Consider the following 26894-nt stretch of genomic DNA (forward strand, 5'->3'; position numbering starts at 1 on the left):
AGGGGCGAGCTACATTCACTTAGTACACTGCAGTGAGAGAGGGGCGAGCTACATTCACTTAATACACTGCAGTGAGAGAGGGGCGAGCTACATTCACTTAGTACACTGCAGTGAGAGAGGGGCGAGCTACATTCACTTAATACACTGCAGTGAGATGACGTGAACAAATGAAATGCCTCCATAGCCTGCAGTCTTCTGTCGTGGCACCAGGGGAGGCTAGGCTCCACCTGCTCCACCCGTTGACTCCGCCCACCTTTGTCGGTCTGCAGGAGGCGGGGCCGGGGGCTCAGTGGAGGCGGAGCTCCGCTCATCCGACTGCCTGGTCATCACCATCATGGAGCTTCCCGACGACTCGCCGTCCTCAGACTCACTGAGCATGCTCAACGTGGTGGGGGTGTACCGCCCCCCCAGCCTGGACTCGCTGGCCTGTCACCTGCCGGCTCACAAGGGTGGAGCCTGGACCTCCCGCAGCCTCCCGCGCTGCCTGCTGGGGGCGCTGTGTCTGGTCAGTGCTGCAGCTGGAAGCAGGACAGGTGAGGGTTCAGGTGTGTGACGCTTTGTGTGTGTGTGTGTGTGTGCAGGTGTACCTCAGCTCGCTGCCTTTGGGGATCTACCTGCTGATGATTGGCCAGCTGTGGCCAGGTGTGGTCCTGGTCTGCCTGGTTCCCTCCACGCTGCTGCTGCTCGTCCTCTACGGCTTGTCGGTGTCTCTGTCACGACCTGAGGGAGGCGCTGGCCTGAGGGAGGCGCTGGCCTGAGGGAGGCGCTGGCCAGAGGGAGGCGCTGGCCTGAGGGAGGCGCTGGCCGGAGGGAGGCGCTGACCTGAGGGAGGCGCTGGCCTGAGGGAGGCGCTGGCCAGAGGGAGGCGCTGGCCTGAGGGAGGCGCTGGCCGGAGGGAGGCGCTGACCTGAGGGAGGCGCTGACCTGAGGGAGGCGCTGGCCAGAGGGAGGCGCTGGCCTGAGGGAGGCGCTGGCCGGAGGGAGGCGCTGGCCAGAGGGAGGCGCTGACCTGAGGGAGGCGCTGGCCAGAGGGAGGCGCTGGCCGGAGGGAGGCGCTGGCCAGAGGGAGGCGCTGGCCTGAGGGAGACTGTAAACAACCATGAACAGTTCATCCTCACCGAGTCACTGAGCTGACAGTAACGAGCTCCACTGACGATAACGAGCTCCATTGACAATAACGAGCTCCCCTGATGATAACGAGCTCCACTGACGATTACGAGCTCCACTGACGATAACGAGCTCCATTGACAATAACGAGCTCCACTGACAATAACGAGCTCCCCTGATGATAACGAGCTCCACTGACAATAACGAGCTCCCCTGATGATAATGAGCTCCACTGACGATTACGAGCTCCACTGATGATAACGAGCTCCACTGATGATAACGAGCTCCACTGACGATTACGAGCTCCACTGATGATAACGAGCTCCACTGACGATAACGAGCTCCACTGATGATAACGAGCTCCACTGACGATTACGAGCTCCACTGATGATAACGAGCTCCACTGACGATAACGAGCTCCACTGATGATAACGAGCTCCACTGATGATAACGAGCTCCACTGACGATAACGAGCTCCACTGATGATAACGAGCTCCACTGACGATTACGAGCTCCACTGACGATAACGAGCTCCCCTGACGATAACGAGCTCCACTGATGATAACGAGCTCCACTGATGATAACGAGCTCCACTGACGATTACGAGCTCCACTGACGATAACGAGCTCCCCTGACGATAACGAGCTCCACTGATGATAACGAGCTCCCCTGATGATAACGAGCTCCACTGATGATAACGAGCTCCACTGATGATAACGAGCTCCACTGACGATAACGAGCTCCACTGATGATAACGAGCTCCACTGACGATTACGAGCTCCACTGACGATAACGAGCTCCCCTGATGATAACGAGCTCCACTGACGAAAACGAGCTCCACTGACGATAACGAGCTCCACTGACGATAATGAGCTCCACTGACGATAACGAGCTCCCCTGATGATAACGAGCTCCACTGATGATAACGAGCTCCACTGACGATTACGAGCTCCACTGACGATAACGAGCTCCCCTGATGATAACGAGCTCCACTGACGATTACGAGCTCCACTGACGATAACGAGCTCCCCTGATGATAACGAGCTCCACTGACGAAAACGAGCTCCACTGACGATAACGAGCTCCACTGACAATAACGAGCTCCACTGACGAAAACGAGCTCCACTGACGATAACGAGCTCCACTGACGATAATGAGCTCCACTGACGATAACGAGCTCCACTGACGATAACGAGCTCCACTGACGATAATGAGCTCCACTTACAATAACGAGCTCCCATGACGATAACGAGCTCCACTGATGATAACGAGCTCCACTGACGATAACGAGCTCCCATGACAATAACGAGCTCCACTGATGATAACGAGCTCCACTGATGATAACGAGCTCCACTGATGGAACGAGCAGCTCTGCCAACTGTCACAACTCATAATTAGTTTTATAAATGCTGAACCATGACGACAATTTGACAGAAACAATTTCAGATGTTCTCCAGATGCAGAACAGTCGAATAAATAAATAAAATTGAGTAAAACTGTTCACAGCAACGACTCCTTGTCTTCAACTCAGTTCAGTTTAGTTCGATTCAGTTCAGTTTAGTTTGATTCAGTTCAGTTTAGTTCGATTCAGTTCAGTTTAGTTCGATTCAGTTCAGTTCAGTTTGATTCAGTTCAGTTCAGTTTGATTCAGTTCAGTTTAGTTTGATTCAGTTCAGTTCAGTTTGATTCAGTTCAGTTCAGTTTGATTCAGTTCAGTTTGATTCCTGTACCAAACATAACACACATCTGAAAATACTTAAAAATAAAATTCACCATCAACATGTAGAGAGCAGGTGGAGGAGAGGTGGAGGAGAGGAGGTGAGGTGGAAGAGAGGTGGAGGGCAGGTGGAGGAGAGGTGGAGAGAAGGTGGAGGAGAGGTGGAGAGCAGGTGGAGGAGAGGTGGAGGAGAGGTGGAGAGCAGGTGGAGGAGAGGTGGAGAGCAGGTGGAGGTTGGACTAATTAAAGCTCCCTGGTGATTCAGGCAGTTTCTAGAAGCTCAAAACAACAACAAGCAGCTGAAGCGACGGTAAGAATCTTTACATGTTTTAACGTTTATCTACCTTTAAAGATATTATATAAAAATATATTAAGATGTTGATGTCAGACTGTTTTAACGTTTATCTACCTTTAAAGATATTATATAAAAATATATTAACATTTGATTGATTGATCTGGTAAACGGAGAAATGTACAAAGAAAGAAAAAGGTGAGGAGGAGGGAAAAAAGGGTTCCTGGTCTGGGAGCGCTGCAGCCCTGCATGTTTTCAATGTTTCCTCACATCAACACACTGGCTCGTTGTCCAGCTGTGTTACAGATGTGTGTGTGTTACAGGTGTGTGTGTGTTACAGATGTGTGTGTGTTACAGGTGTGTGTGTGTTACAGATGTGTGTGTGTTACAGGTGTGTGTGTTACAGGTGTGTATGTTACAGGTGTGTGTGTGTGTGTGTGTGTTACAGGTGTGTGTGTGTGTGTGTGTGTGTGTTACAGGTGTGTGTGTGTGTGTTACAGGTGTGTGTTACAGGTGTGTGTGTTACAGGTGTGTGTGTTACAGGTGTGTGTGTGTGTGTTACGTGTGTGTGTTACGTGTGTGTGTTACAGGTGTGTGTGTGTGTTACAGGTGTGTGTGTGTGTGTGTTACAGGTGTGTGTGTGTTACAGGTGGGTGTGTTACAGGTGTGTGTGATACATGTGTGTGTGTGTGTTACAGGTGTGTATGTGTTACAGGTGTGTGTGTTACAGGTGTGTGTGTGTTACAGGTGGGGGGGTTACACGTGTGTGTGCGTGTGTTACAGGTGTGTGTTACAGGTGTGTGTGTGTGTGTGTGTTACAGGTGTGTGTGTTACAGGTGTGTGTTACAGGTGTGTGTGTGTGTTACAGGTGTGTGTTACAGGTGTGTGTGTTACAGGTGTGTGTGATACATGTGTGTGTGTGTGTTACAGGTGTGTGTGATACATGTGTGTGTGTGTGTTACAGGTGTGTGTGTGTTACAGGTGTGTGTGTTACAGGTGTGTGTGATACATGTGTGTGTGTGTGTTACAGGTGTGTATGTGTTACAGGTGTGTGTGTTACAGGTGTGTGTGTGTTACAGGTGGGGGGTTACACGTGTGTGTGCGTGTGTTACAGGTGTGTGTTACAGGTGTGTGTGTGTGTGTGTGTTACAGGTGTGTGTGTTACAGGTGTGTGTTACAGGTGTGTGTGTGTGTTACAGGTGTGTGTTACAGGTGTGTGTGTGTGTGTTACACGTGTGTGTGTGTGTTACAGGTGTGTGTGTGTTACAGGTGGGTGTGTTACAGGTGTGTGTGTGTGTGTGTTACACGTGTGTGTTACAGGTGTGTGTGTTACAGGTGTGTGTGTTACAGGTGTGTGTGTGTGTGTTACAGGTGTGTGTTACAGGTGTGTGTGTTACAGGTGTGTGTTACAGGTGTTCCAGGTGTGCAGGGGACAGACCAGGTGATGAGTCGTTGGCGGCGGTCGGTCGATGAGCTGGCGGCCCGGCGGAGGCAGCAGGGTGAGTGTGAGCGCGCTCAGGACGCCCTCTGCCGGGTCACTTCCTGTTTCCAGCAGCTGGCAGCTTCACTGGGAAGCTCAGCTGACGGAAGCTTCCTGAGGGACGAGCTGGACGAGACCAGAGCCCTGGGACACCGCATCTGCACTGGTAACACCGTCTGTCTGTCTGTCGGTCGGTCTGTCCATCCGTCTGAGTGTGTGTGTGTGTGTGTGTAGGTCTATCTCGTCGACTGATGCGTCTACTGTCAGACTGTGACTCCGCCCCTTCCAGTGTGGAGGACAGACAGGTGTCAGAGCGTCTCTGGGTTCTCTTCCTCTCGGCTCTGGAGAACTTCCTGTCTGACCTTCATAAAGCCAGCGACCTGATTGGCCGGTTCCCTCTGACTCAACGCTACGATCGCCACTCATTAGTCAACACAGGTCAGCTGACGTCTGTGATTGGCTGACAAGCCTTCCACTGTTGACACGCCCTCCTGCTACAGGTTGTGTGGACGGCGTGGTGGGCGTGGCCTCCCGGGTGGCTCAGGTCCAGGTACCGTGGCTCACCCTGGAGGAGGAGTCCCGCCCTGATCTGACCAATCACATGGCGGCGCTGCAGGTGCTGCTGACCGACATGCAGCTGAAGGTGAGAGTCCTGCAGGCGGAGCGGGGTGACGTAGGCTGGCTGCTCCTCTCACCAGTCGCCCCTGTGCAGGTTCCTGTTGCATTCTGGTCCGTGGAGGCGACGCAGCCGGCGTGGGCGGAGTCCCTGGGCGAGCTGGACCCCGACCACAGCCTGGAGCAGCTGATGGAGGTCCAGGTGGTGTCCAACAAGCAGATGGCGGCATGTTGCTGCCACCTGACGTAGTGCTGCTGCCACCTGACGTAGTGCTGCTACATCCTGACGTAGTGCTACCACCACCTGACGTAGTGCTGCCGCCACCTGACGTAGTGCTGCTGCCACCTGATGTAGTGCTGCCACCACCTGACGTAGTGCTGCTACATCCTGACGTAGTACTGCATCCTGACGTAGTGCTGCCACCACCTGATGTAGTGCTGCTGCCACCTGACGTAGTGCTGCTACATCCTGACGTAGTGCTGCTACATCCTGACATAGTGCTGCTACATCCTGACATAGTACTGCCACCACCTGACGTAGTGCTGCCACCACCTGACGTAGTACTGCCACCACCTGACGTAGTACTGCCACCACCTGACGTAGTGCTGCCACCACCTCTGGCCTTAACTCTATTAAACCCAATAAAAACGCACCTGAACGACTTGCGGACATGGTGGACGAGGGGACATGGTGGACGTGGGGACATGGTGGACGAGGGGACATGGTGGACGAGAAGACATGGTGGACAAGGGGACATGGTGGACGTGGGGACATGGTGGACGAGGGGACATGGTGGACGTGGGGACATGGTGGACGAGGGGACATGGTGGATGAGAAGACATGGTGGATGTGGGGACATGGTGGACGAGGGGACATGGTGGACAAGAAGACATGGTGGACGAGGGGACATGGTGGACGAGGGGACATGGTGGACGTGGGGACATGGTGGACGTGGGGACATGGTGGACGAGAAGACATGGTGACATGGTGGACGAGAAGACATGGTGACATGGTGGACGTGGGGACATGGTGGACGTAGGGACATGGGGACATGGTGGACGAGAAGACATGGTGGACGAGGGGACATGGTGGACTTGGGGACATGGTGGTGGAGTTTCCTCAGCTTCAGAGACTCAGAAAGGCTCGGGGGGGTTTGAACTCAGGACCTTCTGACGAGACGAGTCCACTCCTCCGTCAGTCACGTCCAACCTCCACCACAATCAGTCAATGGTTCCTTCAGAGGTTCTACTTGTTCTCTGCCAGGAGAACCTCTGAACAACTTCCTCTTCAACTACGTTACACTCCTCCACCCTCTGCTAACAGCTACACCTCTTCTTGACGGGTCCTCTGATCCAGAACAGACTTAGTGGCCCTCCAGGACCCAGAAGGGACCTGGAGCTCCAGCCAATGAGGAGTCTGGTCAAGTGTTGAATAAGAACTTTATTGACAGAAACAGGAGACACAGAAATATGGTACAGAGGGACAGACGAGGCTTCAGAGCTGGAAGGACGAGTGGACATGAGCTTTAAAGGCTGAAAGACAAACAGGACAGTCACCACCAACCCCACCAACCCCACCAGCCTTGCCGCCTTGCTCAGCTCTACTCACCGTCCTGGTCGCTCCACAACTCTGCCGCCGTGGCGTTCAGGGGACTGTCCACGTTGGGCTCTGAAGACACACACACACACACACACTGTGTCATCACGTGACCCGGTGGTGACCCGGTGGTGCCCCCCTGCCAGCAGCAGGTGGTTGCCATGGTTACCTCCCAGCAGGCTCTGGATGGACAGCAGGATGGAGCGGACGTCGTACAGCGCGGACCACTTGTCCTTCAGGATGTCCAGGCAGATGAAGCCTTGCTCGTCCACGTTGGGGTGGAAACAGGGCGTGACGAACTTGACCCGGGGGGCCTGGTAGGGGTACCCGGGGGGGAAGTCCAGGGCCAGGCGGTACCGCAGGCCCTCGTACACCTGGACACACACACACACAGGTGACGTGTGGACCACACCTGGGGGACATTCTAGAGACGGACTGGAGACAACATACCGTCCCCTGAGCGCCGTCGATGGTCCCGACCCACCGGAACAGGTTCTCTGACTCTGGGAACGCCGAGACCCCCTTGTCACCTGACATCTACACACACACACACACACACACACACACACACACACACACACACACACACACACACACACACACACACACACACACACACACACACACACACACACACACACACACACACACACACACACACACACACACACACACACACACACACACACACACACACACACACACACACACACACGTTTGTGTCCAGGGTTTAGACCCCTAGTGGTCTGTGATGTAACTGCAAGTGTTCCGTGAAAATCAAACCTCTACCCTCCTAGTCCTCGTCCCCCCTCTACCCTTCTAGTCCTCGTCCCCCCTCTACCCTTCTAGTCCTCGTCCCCCCTCTACCCTTCTAGTCCTCGTCCCCCTCTACCCTTCTAGTCCTCGTCCCCCCTCTACCCTTCATTCTTCTTCTTCTTCTTCAATAAAGACACTTATTGACTCAGTTCCTTCATGTTCTTCTTCTCTGGTTCTGATGTAGACCAGCACCACCTACAGACCTGGTCTGTGAACTAGACCCTGTTCAGGAAGGGGGGGTGAAACCAGACCAGGTCCAAACTCACCATGAGAGTCATCAGCTCCTGCTGCAGCCTGGTGGGGGACAGGGGGACAGAGGGACACAGGGTTATTCCTGGCCATACCTCACATAACCTTCAGGGTGAGCCCCGCCCCCCGGGGACGGCGAGGACACACCAAGAGGTGGACAACTCACTGGTGGGACAGGTCGTCCAATTCTTCATTCATAGAGACAACTGCTGTCCCACTTTACCCTAGAAGAGGGACAACTGCTGTCCCACTTTACCCTAGAAGAGGGACAACTGCTGTCCCACTTTACCCTAGAGTAGGGACAACTGCTGTCCCACTTTACCCTAGAGTAGGGACAACTGCTGTCCCTCTTTACCCTAGAGTAGGGACAACTGCTGTCCCTCTTTACCCTAGAAGAGGGACAACTGCTGTCCCACTTTACCCTAGAAGAGGGACAACTGCTGTCCCACTTTACCCTAGAAGAGGGACAACTGCTGTCCCACTTTACCCTAGAAGAGGGACAACTGCTGTCCCACTTTACCCTAGAAGAGGGACAACTGCTGTCCCTCTTTACCCTAGAGGAGGGACAACTGCTGTCCCACTTTACCCTAGAAGAGGGACAACTGCTGTCCCACTTTACCCTAGAAGAGGGACAACTGCTGTCCCACTTTACCCTAGAGTAGAGACAACTGCTGTCCCTCTTTACCCTAGAGTAGGGACAACTGCTGTCCCTCTTTACCCTAGAAGAGGGACAACTGCTGTCCCACTTTACCCTAGAAGAGGGACAACTGCTGTCCCACTTTACCCTAGAAGAGGGACAACTGCTGTCCCACTTTACCCTAGAAGAGGGACAACTGCTGTCCCACTTTACCCTAGAAGAGGGACAACTGCTGTCCCACTTTACCCTAGAGGAGGGACAACTGCTGTCCCACTTTACCCTAGAGGAGGGACAACTGCTGTCCCACTTTACCCTAGAAGAGGGACAACTGCTGTCCCACTTTACCCTAGAAGAGGGACAACTGCTGTCCCACTTTACCCTAGAAGAGGGACAACTGCTGTCCCACTTTACCCTAGAAGAGGGACAACTGCTGTCCCACTTTACCCTAGAAGAGGGACAACTGCTGTCCCACTTTACCCTAGAAGAGGGACAACTGCTGTCCCACTTTACCCTAGAAGAGGGACAACTGCTGTCCCTCTTTACCCTAGAGGAGGGACAACTGCTGTCCCACTTTACCCTAGAAGAGGGACAACTGCTGTCCCACTTTACCCTAGAAGAGGGACAACTGCTGTCCCACTTTACCCTAGAAGAGGGACAACTGCTGTCCCACTTTACCCTAGAAGAGGGACAACTGCTGTCCCACTTTACCCTAGAAGAGGGACAACTGCTGTCCCACTTTACCCTAGAAGAGGGACAACTGCTGTCCCACTTTACCCTAGAGGAGGGACAACTGCTGTCCCTCTTTACCCTACAGTAGGGACAACTGCTGTCCCACTTTACCCTAGAAGAGGGACAACTGCTGTCCCACTTTACCCTAGAAGAGGGACAACTGCTGTCCCACTTTACCCTAGAGGAGGGACAACTGCTGTCCCACTTTACCCCAGATCCTTTAGACCAGGATCCAGAGTCTGGACCAGGTAGACCCCCCCCCCCAGTACTGACCGTTTGGACACGGAGCCCCTGGCTGCACTCCCTCCACCCTCACTGCCCTTCAGAGCCGTGGAGGCTGGAGCCGCTGCAGGGTCCCGGTTCTGGGAGGCCATGATGGTTCCTGGTGGAGACACCCGGGTTACAACGTGACCATGCCCACAGGCTCCTCCCCCCGGGGCTGTGGGGCGTCCTACCGGCTCTGTGGGGCGTCCTACCGGGTGTTCTACCGGCTCTGTGGGGCGTCCTACCGGGTGTTCTACCGGCTCTGTGGGGCGTTCTACCGGCTCTGTGGGGCGTCCTACCCGGTGTTCTACCGGCTCTGTGGGGCGTCCTACCGGGTGTTCTACTGGCTCTGTGGGGCGTTCTACCGGGTGTTCTACTGGCTCTGTGGGGCGTTCTACCGGGTGTCCTACCGGCTCTGTGGGGCGTCCTACCGGGTGTTCTACCGGCTCTGTGGGGCGTTCTACCCGGTGTTCTACCGGCTCTGTGGGGCGTTCTACCGGGTGTTCTACCGGCTCTGTGGGGCGTTCTACCCGGTGTTCTACCGGCTCTGTGGGGCGTCCTACCGGCTCTGTGGGGCGTTCTACCGGCTCTGTGGGGCGTTCTACCGGGTGTTCTACCGGCTCTGTGGGGCGTTCTACCGGGTGTTCTACCGGCTCTGTGGGGCGTCCTACCGGGTGTTCTACCGGAGAGCTGCTCTCGGGGCGGTTCGCAATATTAGCTTCCTGCCAAGTGGGGGGGCGTTTTACCGGGTATACCACCGGGTATATCACCGGGAGGTCCACCGGGCAGCTGCTCCCGGGCGGTCCACCGGGCGTGTTACCGGACGGTCCACCGGTTATATCACCGGGCAGCTGCTCCCGGGCGGTTCGCAACGTTAGCTTCCTGCTAAGTGTGGGGTGTTTTACCGGGTATATCACCGTGAGTTTCACCAGGTGTTTCACCGGGTGGTCAACCGGGCAGCTGCTCCCGGGCGGTCCACCGGGCGTGTTACCGGGCGGTCCACCGGGCGGTCCACCGGGTATATCACCGGGCAGCTTCTCCCGGGCGGTTGGCAGCGTTAGCTTCCTGCTAAGTGCTTCGGTTAGCTCCGCGGCTAGCTGAACGTTAGCTCGTACTGGTAAATCGTTTATGTCAGAAACTGTCAACAACACGGTCCGCGGCGCTTCTACAACGTGTCTGGAGACACCGGGGACACCGGAGACTCACCGGAGACTCACCGGAGACTCACCGGAGATCGCTGGACGTTCTGCCGGAGCGCCGCTGCTGCTGTCGGATTCAAACTGAGCTCCTCCCGCCCCTCGGTTTAAACTGACGCTACGTCACACAGGCAGCCAATCAGCAGCCGACCTTTAAAAACAAACCAGTTGGGTTTGCCCAATGAGAACAAGACGTTCTGCGGGCAATGCGATATGATTGGACGACAGGAATGACGACTGTCAACAAAACAAACAAAACAAGGTGGCCTTCAGCTCGGAATCAACATGACATCATGGTGGACAGTGTCATCACTGACGTCACACTACGGGTCAGTGACGGCCTCTGATGTCACATGCTGTGGAAGCGCTTGCAAGTAAGTGGTGGTCAGTGGGGATCAGTGGTGGTGGTCAGTGGTGGTCAGTGGTGGTCAGTGGTGGTGGTCAGTGGTGGGGATCAGTGGTGGTGGTCAGTGGGGGTCAGTGGGGGTCAGTGGTGGTGGTCAGTGGTGATGGTCAGTGGTGGTGGTCAGTGGTGGTCAGTGGTGGTGGTCAGTGGGGGTCAGTGGGGGTCAGTGGTGGTGGTCAGTGGTGATGGTCAGTGGTGGTGGTCAGTGGTGGTCAGTGGTGATGGTCAGTGGTGATGGTCAGTGGTGGTCAGTGGTGGTGGTCAGTGGTGGTGGTCAGTGGTGGTCAGTGGTGATGGTCAGTGGTGATGGTCAGTGGTGATGGTCAGTGGGGGTGGTCAGTGGTGGTGGTCAGTGGTGATGGTCAGTGGGGGTGGTCAGTGGTGGTGGTCAGTGGTGATGGTCAGTGGGGGTCAGTGGTGGTGGTCAGTGGTGATGGTCAGTGGGGGTGGTCAGTGGTGGTGGTCAGTGGTGATGGTCCGTGGGGGTCAGTGGTGGTGGTCAGTGGTGATGGTCAGTGGGGGTCAGTGGTGGTGGTCAGTGGTGGTGGTCAGTGGTGGTGGTCAGTGGGGGTCAGTGGGGGGTCAGTGGTGGTGGTCAGTGGTGGTGGTCAGTGGGGGTCAGTGGTGGTGGTCAGTGGTGGTGGTCAGTGGGGGTCAGTGGTGGTGGTCAGTGGGGGTCAGTGGTGGTGGTCAGTGGTGGTGGTCAGTGGGGGTCAGTGGTGGTGGTCAGTGGGGGTCAGTGGTGGTGGTCATGGTCAGTGGGGGTCAGTGGTGGTGGTCAGTGGGGGTCAGTGGTGGTGGTCAGTGGGGGTCAGTGGTGATGGTCAGTGGTCATGGTCAGTGGGGGTTAGTGGTGGTGGTCAGTGGGGGTCAGTGGTGGTGGTCAGTGGGGGTCAGTGGTGGTGGTCAGTGGGGGTCAGTGGGGGTCAGTGGTGGTGGTCAGTGGGGGTCAGTGGTGATGGTCAGTGGTCATGGTCAGTGGGGGTCAGTGGGGGTCAGTGGTGGTGGTCAGTGGGGATCAGTGGTGGTGGTCAGTGGTGGTCAGTGGTCATGGTCAGTGGGGGTCAGTGGTGGTGGTCAGTGGGGGTCAGTGGTGGTCAGTGGTGGTCAGTGGTGGTGGTCAGTAGGGGTCAGTGGTGGTCAGTGGGGGTGGTCAGTAGGGGTCAGTGGTGGTCAGTGGGGATCAGTGGTGGTCAGTGGGGGTCAGATCAGTGGTGGTCAGGTCAGTGGTGGTCAGTGGGGATCAGTGGTGGTCAGTGGGGGTCAGATCGGTGGTGGTCAGGTCAGTGGTGGTCAGTGGGGATCAGTGGTGGTCAGTGGTGGTGGTCAGTAGGGGTCAGTGGTGGTCAGTGGGGGTCAGTGGTGGTCAGTGGTGGTCAGTGGTGGTCAGTGGGGATCAGTGGTGGTCAGTGGTGGTGGTCAGTAGGGGTCAGTGGTGGTCAGTGGTGGTCAGTGGGGATCAGTGGTGGTCAGTGGTGGTGGTCAGTAGGGGTCAGTGGTGGTCAGTGGTGGTCAGTGGGGATCAGTGGTGGTCAGTGGTGGTGGTCAGTAGGGGTCAGTGGTGGTCAGTGGGGGTCAGTGGTGGTCAGTGATGGTCAGTGATGGTTAGTGGTGGTCAGTGGTGGTCAGTGATGTTTAGTGGTGGTCAGTGGTGGTCAGTGGTGGTTAGTGGTGGTCAGTGGTGGTCAGTGTCATTCCGTCTTTCCGTCACGTCTCTAAGGTCTAAACATCTTCAACAGTTTCAGGTCAGTTTGACAGAACATCATACGTGTGCAACCTGTGTTTACACTTTCCTCGTTATACCGCCCCCTACAGGGCCGGCGTGCAGCTCTAAGCCCTACCCCTACCCCTAACCCTAACCCTATCTACCCCTAGCCCTACCCCTAACTAACCCTACCCATACCCCTACCCCTAACTAACCCTAACCCTACCCCTACCCCTAACCTGAACCTTAACCCTACCCCTAACCAACCCTACCCCTACCCCCAACCTTAACCCTACCCCTAACTAACCCTAACCCTACCCCTACCCCTACCCTTAACCCAACCCCTAACTAACCCTAACCCTACCCCTAACTAACCCTAACCCTACCCATACCCTTACCCTTAACCCAACCCCTAACTAACCCTAACCCTACCCCTAACCTTAACCCTACCCCTAACTAACCCTACCCCTACCACTAACTTTAACCCTACCCCTAACTAACCCTAACCCTACCCATACCCCTACCCCTAACCTTAACCCTACCCCTAACTAACCCTAACCCTACCCCTAACTAACCCTAACCCTACCCCTAACTAACCCTAACCCTACCACTAACTAACCCTAACCCTACCCCTAACTAACCCTAACCCTACCCCTAACCTTAACCCTACCCCTAACTAACCCTACCCCTACCACTAACTTTAACCCTACCCCTAACTAACCCTAACCCTACCCATACCCCTACCCCTAACCTTAACCCTACCCCTAACTAACCCTAACCCTACCCCTAACTAACCCTAACCCTACCCCTAACTAACCCTAACCCTACCCCTAACCCTAACCCTAACTAACCCGAACCCTACCCCTAACTAACCCTAACCCTACCCCTAACTAACCCTAACCCTACCCCTAACCCTACCCCTAACTAACCCTACCCCTACCCCTAACTTTAACCCTACCCCTAACTAACCCTAACCCTACCCATACCCCTACCCCTAACCCTAACCCTACCCCTAACTAACCCGAACCCTACCCCTAACTAACCCTAACCCTACCCCTAACTAACCCTAACCCTACCCCTAACCCTACCCCTAACTAACCCTAACCCTACCCATACCCCTACCCCTAACCCTAACCCTACCCCTAACTAACCCGAACCCTACCCCTAACTAACCCTAACCCTACCCCTAACTAACCCTAACCCTACCCCTAACCCTACCCCTAACTAACCCTAACCCTACCCATACCCCTACCCCTAACCCTAACCCTACCCCTAACTAACCCTAACCCTACCCCTAACCCTACCCCTAACTAACCCTAACCCTACCCATACCCCTACCCCTAACCCTAACCCTACCACTAACTAACCCTAACCCTACCCCTAACTAACCCTAACCCTACCCCTAACCTTAACCCTACCCCTAACTAACCCTACCCCTACCACTAACTTTAACCCTACCCCTAACTAACCCTAACCCTACCCAAACCCCTACCCCTAACCTTAACCCTACCCCTAACTAACCCTAACCCTACCCCTAACTAACCCTAACCCTACCCCTAACTAACCCTAACCCTACCCCTAACCCTAACCCTAACTAACCCGAACCCTACCCCTAACTAACCCTAACCCTACCCCTAACTAACCCTAACCCTACCCCTAACCCTACCCCTAACTAACCCTAACCCTACCCATACCCCTACCCCTAACCCTAACCCTACCCCTAACTAACCCGAACCCTACCCCTAACTAACCCTAACCCTACCCCTAACTAACCCTAACCCTACCCCTAACCCTACCCCTAACTAACCCTAACCCTACCCATACCCCTACCCCTAACCCTAACCCTACCCCTAACCCTACCCCTAACTAACCCTAACCCTACCCATACCCCTACCCCTAACCCTAACCTTACCCCTAACTAACCCTAACCCTACCCCTAGCTAACCCTACCCCACCCCCACCCCGTCACTCTGGAGTTCACGAAGCCCCCTGAGATGAACAGCAGCTCTCAGTGACGTCACTCTAAAGAAACATGGTAGAATGTTAGAACATGTTAGAACATGTAGGAACGTTTCCTTCCTAAGATCAAAGTCCTTCACAGAGAATCTTCAGCCTGAAGAAGTTCCTGAGGTGGAAGACTGTCAGGATTATAGAATCAGTATTAGGACTATAAGACGCAGTGCAGCTGCAGTCGTTCCATCTTGGACGTTCGTCGAGTACGAGGGACAAAGACACGGTGATTATTAAATATGTTCATAATAATCAAGGAAATCCTGTGTAAAATCACATGTCCAGAAGCAGTTAGCAACCCTATAACCCTACATGGTCAGGAAAAGTGATTATATATATATATATATATATATATATAATTACTTTTCGTTTGTGAGAGGGAGAGATAACCATAGACATTATATACAGTCTTTATTATGTCTATGGATAACAGTCACACTTCCTACCAGCAGGTGGCGGTATTGCAGCAATTCATTGTTTGCCAACCGCCATTAAGACGAAGAAGAAGAAAAACCGGAAGCGGAAGCTGGTCGGCTCTCCGTGTGAAGATGAACGCGCCTCCTGCCTTCGAGTCTTTTCTTCTGTTTGAAGGAGAGAAAAAAATCAGCATCAGCAAAGATACTAAAGTCCCGAACGCCTGTTTGTTCACCCTGAACAAGGAAGACCACACCGTGGGCAACATTATCCGGGCGTGAGTAGAGGGGGGAGGGGGAGGGGAGGGGGGAGGGGAGACCATCCTCTGACTGTGTGTGTGTGTGTGTGTGTGTGTGTGTGTGTGTGTGTGTGTGTGTGTGTGTGTGTGTGTGTGTGTGTGTGTGTCAGTCAGCTGCTGAAGGATCCTCAGGTGTTGTTTGCTGGTTATAAAGTTCCTCATCCTCTGGAACACAAGATCGTCATCAGAGTCCAAACCACACCTGACTACAGTCCACAGGTAAAACACACACACACACACACACACACACACCTGACTATAGTCCACAGGTAAAACACACACACACACACACACACACACACCTGACTACAGTCCACAGGTAAAACACACACACACACACACACACACCTGACTACAGTCCACAGGTAAAACACACACACACACACACACACACACACACACCTGACTACAGTCCACAGGTAACACACACACACACACCTGACTACAGGTCACACACACACACACACACACCTGACTACAGGTCACACACACACACACACACACCTGACTACAGGTCACACACACACACACACACACACACACACACACACACACACACACACACACACACACACACACACACACACACACACACACACCTGACTACAGGTCACACACACACACCTGACTACAGGTCACACACACACACACACCTGACTACAGGTCACACACACACACAGTAACGTGGCGTGTTCCTGCAGGAAGCGTTCACCAACGCCATCACGGACCTGATCAGCGAACTGTCTCTGCTGGAGGAACGGTTCAGAGTCGCCATCAAAGACAAGCAGGAAGGCATCGAGTGACTCCGCCCACTGATGATGTCATCACATGTTTCTTTGTGTTAATAAAGCCTGCAATGTCACATCCTGCAGTGTTTCTTCAGTTTGGCTCCGCCCACTCAACTGTACCGGGGCAGCATGGGGACGGTCGGGGGACATGTCAGGACGGTCAGGGGACAGGTCAGGACAGTCAAGGGACAGGTCGGGATGGTCGGGGGACGGTCAGGGGACAGGTCAGGACGGTCGGGGGACAGGTCAGGATGAGTCGGGGGACAGGTCAGGACGGTCAGGGGACAGGTCAGGACGGTCAGGGGAACGGTCGGGGGACATGTCAGGACGGTCAGGGGACAGGTCAGGACAGTCAAGGGACAGGTCAGGACGGTCGGGGGACAGGTCAGGACGGTCCGGGGACAGGTCAGGATGAGTCAGGGGACAGGTCAGGACGGTCGGGGGACAGGTCAGGATGAGTCCGGGGACAGGTCGGGGGACAGGTCAGGATGAGTCAGGGGACAGGTCGGGGGACAGGTCAGGGGACAGGAGCGTCTCATTCTAATAAATGATCCAGTTGAGAGAAAACCTGTTTGACAGACAGCTTTTATTGCGTTGGTAAAAACAAGGTGAGCTAATGGGAGAAGAGCAGTGGGCGGGGCCAGAGGGTCAGGTGACGGTGGGGGCGGGGCCGGAGGGTCAGGTGACGGTGGGGGCGGAGTCTCTCTGAGCCTCCATGGTTCTCTGCATCTTCTCCACCATCCAGACAGGAACGGAGAACGGCTTCATCTCGTCCATCCTGACGTCTGGAGACTCCCTGTGACCAGACCAGCGTTTACCTGAGGCCCTGCAGAGCCCTACCTGACTCTACCTCACTACCTCACTCACATGAACTCTACCTCACTCACCTGAACTCTACCTCACTCTACCTCACTCACCTGAACTCTACCTCACTCACCTGAACTCTACCTCACTCTACCTCACTCACCTGAACTCTACCTCACTCACTTGATCTCTACCTCGCTCTCCTGAACTCTACCTCACTCTACCTGAACTCTACCTCACTCACCTGGACTCTACCTCACTCTCCTGAACTCTACCTGGACTCTACCTCACTCTCCTGAACTCTACCTCACTCTACCTGGACTCTACCTGACTCTACCTCACTCACCTGGACTCTACCTCACTCTCCTGAACTCTACCTCACTCACCTGATCTCTACCTCACTCACCTGATCTGTACCTCACTCTACCTCACTCTCCTGAACTCTACCTCACTCTCCTGAACTCTACCGCACTCTCCTGGACTCTACCGCACTCTACCTCACTCACCTGGACTCTACCTCACTCTACCCGACTCTACCTCACTCTACCCGACTCTACCTCACTCACCTGGACTCTACCTCACTCTCCTGAACTCTACCTCACTCACCTGAACTCTACATCACTCTCCTGAACTCTACATCACTCTCCTGAACTCTACCTCACTCTCCTGAACTCTACCTCACTCTCCTGAACTCTACCTCACTCACCTGATCTCTACCTCACTCTACCTCACTCTCCTGAACTCTACCTCACTCTACCTGGACTCTACCTCACTCTACCTGGACTCTACCTCACTCACCTGGACTCTACCTCACTCACCTGGACTCTACCTCACTCACCTGAACTCTACATCACTCTCCTGAACTCTACCTCACTCTCCTGATCTCTACCTCACTCTACCTCACTCACCTGAACTCTACCTCACTCACCTGAACTCTACCTCACTCACCTGAACTCTACCTCACTCTCCTGAACTCTACCTCACTCTACCTCACTCACCTGAACTCTACATCACTCTCCTGAACTCTACCTCACTCACCCGAACTCTACCTCACTCTCCTGAACTCTACCTCACTCACCTGAACTCTACCTCACTCTCCTGAACTCTACCTCACTCTACCTCACTCACCTGAACTCTACATCACTCTCCTGAACTCTACCTCACTCACCCGAACTCTACCTCACTCACCTGATCTCTACCTCACTCTACCTCACTCTCCTGAACTCTACCTCACTCTATCTCGCTCTCCTGAACTCTACCTCACTCACCTGATCTCTACCTCACTCACCTGATCTCTACCTCACTCACCTGAATTCTACCTCACTCTCCTGAACTCTACCTCACTCTCCTGAACTCTACCTCGCTCTCCTGATCTCTACCTCACTCACCTGATCTCTACCTCACTCACCTGATCTCTACCTCACTCTACCTCACTCTCCTGAACTCTACCTCGCTCTCCTGAACTCTACCTCGCTCTCCTGAACTCTACCTCGCTCTCCTGAACTCTACCTCGCTCTCCTGAACTCTACCTCGCTCTCCTGAACTCTACCTCACTCACCTGATCTCTACCTCACTCTACCTCGCTCTCCTGAACTCTACCTCACTCTCCTGAACTCTACCTCGCTCTCCTGAACTCTACCTCGCTCTCCTGAACTCTACCTCGCTCTCCTGAACTCTACCTCACTCTACCTCACTCTCCTGAACTCTACCTCGCTCTCCTGAACTCTACCTCACTCTACCTCACTCTCCTGAACTCTACCGCACTCACCTGAACTCTACCTCACTCCTTCCACCCGTACTCTACCTCACTCTACCGCACTCACCTGAACTCTACCTCACTCACCCGTACTCTACCTCACTCCTTCCACCCGTACTCTACCTCACTCCCTCACCTGTACTCGTCACTGCGGGACAGATCCTGGATGTCGTCCTCTATCAGGAGGTAGGCCTTGAAACACAGAGGTAGAAAAAACATCATTACTGAGAAGCTCAGGAGGAGGAGGAGGAAGAGGAGCAGGAGCAGGAAGAGGAGGAGCAGGAAGAGGAGGAGCAGGAAGAGGAGGAGCAGGAGCAGGAAGAGGAGGAGCAGGAGGAGGAAGAGGAGGAGCAGGAGCAGGAAGAGGAGGAGCAGGAGGAGGAAGAGGAGGAGCAGGAGCAGGAAGAAGAGGAGGAGGAGGAAGCTGACAACAAATGGAACTGTGGCCTGAAGCTCCAGTAGAACCTAAGGAGAACCTGAGGAGAACCTGAGGAGAACCTGAGGAGAACCTGTACTGGACATTACACAACGATCCATAAAGTAAAGTTTACGCATAAAGTCCGTAAAGTTCCGTAACGTAACATAACGATCTGTAACGTGACGATTCACAACGTGACGATTCACAACGTGACGATTCACGTAGTGGAAAGCAAAGCAGTGAGACAGGATGTCCAGCAGGACAGAGGAAAGCAAAGCAGTGAGACAGGATGTCCAGCAGGACAGAGGAAAGCAAAGCGGTGAGACAGGTTGTCCAGCAGGACAGAGGAAAGCAAAGCGGTGAGACAGGATGTCCAGCAGGACAGAGGAAAGCAAAGCGGTGAGACAGGATGTCCAGCAGGACAGAGGAAAGCAAAGCGGTGAGACAGGATGTCCAGCAGGACAGAGGAAAGCAAAGCGGTGAGACAGGTTGTCCAGCAGGACAGAGGAAAGCAAAGCGGTGAGACAGGATGTCCAGCAGGACAGAGGAAAGCAAAGCGGTGAGACAGGATGTCCAGCAGGACAGAGGAAAGCAAAGCAGTGAGACAGGATGTCCAGCAGGACAGAGGAAAGCAAAGCAGTGAGACAGGATGTCCAGCAGGACAGAGGAAAGCAAAGCAGTGAGACAGGTTGTCCAGCAGGACAGAGGAAAGCAAAGCGGTGAGACAGGATGTCCAGCAGGACAGAGGAAAGCAAAGCAGTGAGACAGGATGTCCAGCAGGACAGAGGAAAGCAAAGCAGTGAGACAGGATGTCCAGCAGGACAGAGGAAAGCAAAGCAGTGAGACAGGATGTCCAGCAGGACAGAGGAAAGCAAAGCAGTGAGACAGGATGTCCAGCAGGACAGAGGAAAGCAAAGCGGTGAGACAGGTTGTCCAGCAGGACAGAGGAAAGCAAAGCGGTGAGACAGGTTGTCCAGCAGGACAGAGGAAAGCAAAGCGGTGAGACAGGACACAGAGGACAGAGTCGTCTTCTGACAGTTAAAAGACTTCTTGACTCACCATTTTCCCTCCAGTTGCTCTCATGTGGTGTCGCTCTGCCAGCCACTGCTTGTCCTTGGAGTCTGCTGCATACTGACCGTGAGACACAACGAGACACAACGAGACACCGTGAGACACAACGAGACACAGTGAGACACAGTGAGACACAGTGAGACACAACGAGACACCGTGAGACACAACGAGACACAGTGAGACACAACAAGACACAGTGAGACACAGTGAGACACAACGAGACACCGTGAGACACAACGAGACACCGTGAGACACAACGAGACACCATGAGACACATTGAGACACAACGAGACACCATGAGACACAACGAGACACCGTGAGACACAACGAGACACCATGAGACACATTGAGACACAACGAGACACCATGAGACACAACGAGACACCGTGAGACACAACGAGACACAGTGAGACACAACAAGACACAGTGAGACACAACGAGACACCGTGAGACACAACGAGACACCATGAGACACATTGAGACACAACGAGACACCATGAGACACAACGAGACACCGTGAGACACAACGAGACACCATGAGACACATTGAGACACAACGAGACACCATGAGACACAACGAGACACCGTGAGACACAACGAGACACCGTGAGACACAACGAGACACCATGAGACACAACGAGACACATTGAAACACAACGAGACACCATGAGACACAACGAGACACCATGAGACACAACGAGACACCATGAGACACGTTGAGACACCATGAGACATTGAGACACCATGAGACACGTTGAGACACCATGAGACACGTTGAGACACCATGAGACATTGAGACACCATGAGACACGTTGAGACACCATGAGACACGTTAAGACACCATGAGACACGTTGAGACACCATGAGACATTGAGACACCATGAGACACGTTGAGACACCATGAGACACGTTGAGACGATGTGACGTGACGAAGGTAGGAATCGACTCTGTTGCCATAGAAACCAGCTTTACCTTGAACAGGTCAGCATGTTTGATGTAGATCCTCCCTCTGGTCCCGCCCATCCCCAGAGCCCTGCAGTGACATCACCATGACCAACCATGACATCACAACCACAGGTACTGAGTCACCGTGTCGCCGGCCCTGAGCCTCCTGTTCACTTGTTAACTTGTTGCTAACTTACTTGTTAGCTTGTTGCTAACTTACTTGTTGACTTACTGTTGACTTGTTGCTAACTTACTTGTTAACTTGTTGCTAACTTGCTTGTTAACTTGTTGCTAACTTACTTGTTAACTTGTTGCTAACTTACTTGTTGACTTGTTAACTTACTGTTGACTTGTTAACTTGTTGCTAACTTACTTGTTAACTTGTTGCTAACTTACTTGTTAACTTGTTGCTAACTTACTTGTTGACTTGTTGCTAACTTACTTGTTGACTTGTTAACTTACTGTTGACTTGTTAACTTGTTGCTAACTTACTTGTTAACTTGTTGCTAACTTACTTGTTGACTTGTTAACTTACTGTTGACTTGTTAACTTGTTGCTAACTTACTTGTTAACTTGTTGCTAACTTACTTGTTGACTTGTTGCTAACTTACTTGTTAACTTGTTGCTAACTTGCTTGTTAACTTGTTGCTAACTTACTTGTTAACTTGTTGCTAACTTGCTTGTTAACTTGTTGCTAACTTACTTGTTAACTTGTTGCTAACTTACTTGTTGACTTGTTAACTTACTGTTGACTTGTTAACTTGTTGCTAACTTACTTGTTAACTTGTTGCTAACTTACTTGTTAACTTGTTGCTAACTTACTTGTTGACTTACTGTTGACTTGTTGCTAACTTACTTGTTAACTTGTTGCTAACTTGCTTGTTAACTTGTTGCTAACTTACTTGTTAACTTGTTGCTAACTTACTTGTTAACTTGTTGCTAACTTACTTGTTGACTTGTTAACTTGTTGCTAACTTACTTGTTAACTTGTTGCTAACTTGCTTGTTAACTTGTTGCTAACTTGCTTGTTAACTTGTTGCTAACTTACTTGTTGACTTGTTAACTTACTGTTGACTTGTTAACTTGTTGCTAACTTACTTGTTAACTTGTTGCTAACTTGCTTGTTAACTTGTTAACTTGTTGCTAACTTACTTGTTAACTTACTTGTTAGCTTGTTAACTTGTTGCTAACTTACTTGTTAACTTGTTGCTAACTTACTTGTTAACTTGTTGCTAACTTGCTTGTTAACTTGTTGCTAACTTACTTGTTAACTTGTTGCTAACTTACTTGTTGACTTGTTAACTTACTGTTGACTTGTTAACTTGTTGCTAACTTACTTGTTAACTTGTCGCTAACTTGCTTGTTAACTTGTTGCTAACTTACTTGTTAACTTGTTGCTAACTTACTTGTTGACTTACTGTTGACTTGTTAACTTGTTGCTAACTTACTTGTTGACTTGTTGCTAACTTACTTGTTAGCTTGTTAACTTGTTGCTAACTTACTTGTTAACTTACTTGTTAGCTTGTTAACTTGTTGCTAACTTACTTGTTGACTTGTTGCTAACTTACGTGTTAGCTTGTTAACTTGTTGCTAACTTACTTGTTAACTTACTTGTTAGCTTGTTAACTTGTTGCTAACTTACTTGTTAGCTTGTTAACTTGTTGCTAACTTACTTGTTAACTTACTTGTTGGCTCTGGATCCGAGGACGAAGGTGCTTTTCTCTGACAGTCGGGCCGGATCCCACTGAAACATCATGTTGGCATTAGAAACTATGCTGAGGTACAAGTAGAGGTAGAGGTAGAGGTAGAGGTACAGGTAGAGGTAGAGGTACAGGTACAGGCACAGGCACAGGCACAGGTAGAGGTAGAGGTAGAGGCACAGGTACAGGTAGAGGTACCCTCTCAGTTGAAGCAGACTCACCTTGGGTCCGTCTCTCCTGACTGGATCAGATTTTGGCTTCACTCTGAATAAACAGTCACATTTAGTTCTTTTACACTGATTTAAGTCTCTGAAGTCACATTCACATTCACACACACACACACACACACACACACACACACACACACACACACACACACACACACACACACACACACACACACACACACACACACACACACACACACACACACACACACACACACACACACACACACACACACACACACACACACACACACACAGTTTGGGGTTCAGGGTCTTGCTCAAGGACACTTTGACATGTGGACTGATTGGGGACGGAACAATCAACCTTGTGGTTGAGAGACGAGGCTCCGCCCACTGAGCTACAAGAGCTCCACCAGGTGAGGCTGCACCAGGTGAGGCTCCACCAGGTGAGGCTCCACCAGGTGAGGCTGCACCAGGTGAGGCTCCACCAGGTGAGGCTGCACCAGGTGAGGCTGCACCAGGTGAGGCTCCGCCCGTCACCACAGTTCCTCACCCAGAGGAGAAGCTCATCCCTCGATCAGACGCCATGACACCAGCGGGACGCGTCTTCCTCTGAGGACAGAAAGGAGGAAGGTCAATGGTTCACCTGTCCCCTCACCTGTCCCCTCACCTGTCTGGCAGCACTCCTCATTGTACCTTCTTCAGCAGGGGACTTCCTCTGTGACCAGTGTCTTCGTCAGCAGGACGACACCTCTGACAGGTGAGAAAGGACAGGTGAGGACAGACAGGCCAAGACACATGTGAGACTACAGTGGACAGGTGGGACTAGATGTGGACAGGTGGGACTAGGTATGGACAGGTGAGACGAGAGTGGACAGGTGAGACGAGAGTGGACAGGTGAGACGGGAGTGGACAGGTGAGACTAGAGTGGACAGGTGAGACGGGAGTAGACAGGTGAGACGGGAGTGGACAGGTGAGACGGGAGTGGACAGGTGAGACTGGAGTGGACAGGTGAGACTAGAGTGGACAGGTGAGACTAGAGTGGACAGGTGAGACGGGAGTAGACAGGTGAGACGGGAGTAGACAGGTGAGACGGGAGTAGACAGGTGAGACTGGAGTGGACAGGTGAGACGGGAGTGGACAGGTGAGACTAGAGTGGACAGGTGAGACGGGAGTGGACAGGTGAGACGGGAGTGGACAGGTGAGACGGGAGTGGACAGGTGAGACTAGAGTGGACAGGTGAGACTGGAGTGGACAGGTGAGACTAGAGTGGACAGGTGAGACTAGAGTGGACAGGTGAGACTGGAGTGGACAGGTGAGACTAGAGTGGACAGGTGAGACTGGAGTGGACAGGTGAGACTAGAGTGGACAGGTGAGACTGGAGTGGACAGGTGAGACGGGAGTGGACAGGTGAGACTAGAGTGGACAGGTGAGACTGGAGTGGACAGGTGAGACGGGAGTGGACAGGTGAGACGGGAGTGGACAGGTGAGACTAGAGTGGACAGGTGAGACTGGAGTGGACAGGTGAGACTAGAGTGGACAGGTGAGACTGGAGTGGACAGGTGAGACTGGAGTGGACAGGTGAGACAGGAGTGGACAGGTGAGACTGGAGTGGACAGGTGAGACTAGAGTGGACAGGTGAGACAGGAGTGGACAGGTGAGACTAGAGTGGACAGGTGAGACAGGAGTGGACAGGTGAGACAGGAGTGGACAGGTGAGACTGGAGTGGACAGGTGAGACAGGAGTGGACAGGTGAGACTAGAGTGGACAGGTGAGACTAGAGTGGACAGGTGAGACCTTGACAGTGACCTCAGGCCCCGCCTTCTTCATGTCCTCCTCTGGAAACAGCTGTTTGGCCTGGGGATGACATCACAGTCAGGTGATGTTTGACATCACTCCTCAGTCACATGACAACAGGAAGTGACCTCACATGTTCCAGAACATTCCTGCAGGTGTCTCTGATCAGCTGATCGGTCTGGACCTCGTCCCCAACGTTCTCCTTCACGTTCTCCGCAGCTTTCTGCAAGAACTGCAACCAGACTCCCTTTATAATCTCTCTCTCTCTCTCTCTCTCTCTCTCTCTCTCTCTCTCTCTCTCTCGCTCTCTCTCAGCAGGTAGCAGTCAGTAGGTACCATGTACCAGGCCGCAGGTACCAGGTACCAGGTACCAGGTACCAGGTACCAGTCAGTCGCAGCAGGTACCTTGTGGTACTTCCTGAACAGGGCCATGAGGTCGTGGTTGAAGCTGGGCTGCAGCACCGCCCTCAGCAGGTCCATGGACACTTGAGGATCCGTGTAGCTGCAAGAGGCCAGAACAGTGATGACATCATCCTCCCAGGCTGTCTGTGATTGGCTGCGCTGAGGAGGAGGTGTGACGTCGTACCTGACAGCCATGTGTGAGCGGCGTCCTCGGCGGTGGACCTGCCTGTGCTTGATCATCATGTTCCACTGCTGCTGCTGCTGCTGGAGACAAGGACTGCTATCACTCTCTCTCTCTCTCTCTCTCTCTCTCTGTGTCTCTCTCTCTATCACTCTCTCTCTGTGTCTCTCTCTCTATCTCTCTCTCTCTCTCTCTGTGTCTCTCTATCTGTGCTTGATCATCATGTTCCACTGCTGCTGCTGCTGCTGGAGACAAGGACTGCTATCACTCTCTCTCTCTCTCTCTCTGTGTGTCTCTCTCTCTATCACTCTCTCTCTGTGTCTCTCTCTCTATCACTCTCTCTCTGTGTCTCTCTCTCTATCACTCTCTCTCTCTCTCTCTCTCTCTGTGTCTCTCTATCTGTGCTTGATCATCATGTTCCACTGCTGCTGGAGACAAGGACTGCTATCACTCTCTCTCTCTCTCTCTATCATTCTCTCTCTCTCTCTCTCTCTATCATTCTCTCTCTCTCTCTCTCCACAGTTAACACTCAAAGTGAATTAGAGTCAAGGTGTTAATAATGAATACATGTAATTTAATTTAATGTGTTCAGAGTTAAAGTCAATCCGCGTGATGAAAAGTGTCTCGTGCAGTAAAACTCTTCAAACGTCAAAGTGACTTTGTAACAGAACTGAAGTATAAAAGCGGTCAGTTTGCGTCTGAGCGGCTTCCTGCAGTGGCGCTAACATCCAGCAGGGGTCAGTCTGGAGCCACGCCGCGTCGACGTCCTTCCTTACCGGCCTGTCGTGCTGCGGTTCCTCCGCTCCGTCCTGCAGCCCGTCGCGACCCCCCTCACTGCGCTGGGCCCCCATCGTCGAACCGAACCGGGCCTCTCCGAGACAAGCTAACAGCTAGCAGCCGCTGGAAAGAGCTAAAAAGCTGTAACACGTTATTTCTGGGCCGATGATAGGACCTATATTCTTCCTGGGCGGAAGCCTCGAGTCTGTTTGGCAGGAAATCCCTTCAAGCGACAACAGGATATGACCTCAGCCATGCTGCAGCACCAGTGTTTCAAAATAAAAGCTGCGATTGTGCTGAATTATTGACGATTTAATTCGGAAAGTAACCGTACCTATCCAAGATGGCTGCCACACTCTGGCAGATGACTGTTGTGGTCCCTCTGTTGCATCCTTCACTCAGAGTTGAACTCACCAGCGACTGTACCCATCCAAGATGGCTGCCGCAAACGAGCCTGCTGGTGCCTCCGTCACTCAGCTAAAAGCTCATGGAAAGATTATTGGGAGGGGGAAAGTCTTCCGCGAAATCGAGCTTT

The 26894-nt window shown here is 52.8% G+C and overlaps 5 protein-coding genes across 7 annotated transcripts in view; 3 read left to right on the forward strand and 2 right to left on the reverse strand.

Moving 5' to 3' along the window:
• The window catches only part of LOC308148245 (E3 ubiquitin-protein ligase RNF182), a gene marked incomplete at both ends in the record, with an annotated part of 3048 nt that extends 2307 nt beyond the window's left edge, over positions 1-741 (forward strand). Inside the window, 3 exon segments of the mRNA XM_080521691.1 lie at positions 270-505; positions 582-697; positions 699-741. Coding sequence (XP_080377817.1) covers positions 270-505; positions 582-697; positions 699-741 — 395 coding nt within the window.
• Positions 742-4560: 3819 nt separating this feature from the next.
• Positions 4561-5461, forward strand: LOC308148239 (regulator of G-protein signaling 9-binding protein; the record flags this gene model as incomplete). The annotated part of the gene is made up of 4 exons (XM_080521685.1): positions 4561-4762; positions 4831-5034; positions 5097-5239; positions 5309-5461. The coding sequence occupies 4 exons, from the start codon at positions 4561-4563 to the stop codon at positions 5459-5461; spliced, it is 702 nt and encodes a 233-aa protein (XP_080377811.1).
• A 1179-nt stretch (positions 5462-6640) lies between these two features.
• On the reverse strand, positions 6641-10793 carry LOC308148244 (ubiquitin-conjugating enzyme E2 C-like). The gene is made up of 7 exons (XM_080521690.1): positions 10732-10793; positions 9513-9621; positions 7891-7918; positions 7259-7345; positions 6978-7182; positions 6821-6880; positions 6641-6744 (listed from the first exon to the last, which is right to left on the reverse strand). Exons 2-7 carry the CDS (start codon positions 9611-9613, stop codon positions 6707-6709), a joined length of 519 nt encoding a protein of 172 aa, XP_080377816.1. The 5' UTR covers positions 9614-9621; positions 10732-10793; the 3' UTR covers positions 6641-6706.
• A 4540-nt stretch (positions 10794-15333) lies between these two features.
• polr2j (RNA polymerase II subunit J) lies at positions 15334-16394 on the forward strand. The gene is made up of 3 exons (XM_080521684.1): positions 15334-15511; positions 15643-15751; positions 16234-16394. Exons 1-3 carry the CDS (start codon positions 15369-15371, stop codon positions 16333-16335), a joined length of 354 nt encoding a protein of 117 aa, XP_080377810.1. The 5' UTR covers positions 15334-15368; the 3' UTR covers positions 16336-16394.
• Positions 16395-16887: 493 nt separating this feature from the next.
• LOC308148246 (deoxynucleotidyltransferase terminal-interacting protein 1-like) lies at positions 16888-26577 on the reverse strand. Of its 3 annotated transcripts, none has more exons than XM_080521693.1 (13): positions 26359-26577; positions 25586-25662; positions 25405-25501; positions 25133-25231; positions 25000-25059; positions 23899-23955; positions 23756-23814; positions 23236-23278; positions 23000-23058; positions 21342-21402; positions 20358-20429; positions 19017-19072; positions 16888-17116 (listed from the first exon to the last, which is right to left on the reverse strand). In XM_080521693.1, the coding sequence occupies exons 1-13, from the start codon at positions 26431-26433 to the stop codon at positions 16999-17001; spliced, it is 933 nt and encodes a 310-aa protein (XP_080377819.1). In that variant the 5' UTR covers positions 26434-26577; the 3' UTR covers positions 16888-16998. The 3 variants fall into 3 exon arrangements, with proteins under 3 accessions (XP_080377819.1, XP_080377820.1, XP_080377818.1); XM_080521694.1 differs by having other exon boundaries at positions 25012-25059; positions 25586-25665; XM_080521692.1 differs by having other exon boundaries at positions 25586-25665.
• Between the last annotated feature and the right edge of the window lie 317 nt (positions 26578-26894).

Source organism: Blennius ocellaris (assembly GCF_963422515.1).
Source record: "Blennius ocellaris genome assembly, contig: SCAFFOLD_129, whole genome shotgun sequence".
Classification (NCBI taxonomy): domain Eukaryota; kingdom Metazoa; phylum Chordata; class Actinopteri; order Blenniiformes; family Blenniidae; genus Blennius; species Blennius ocellaris.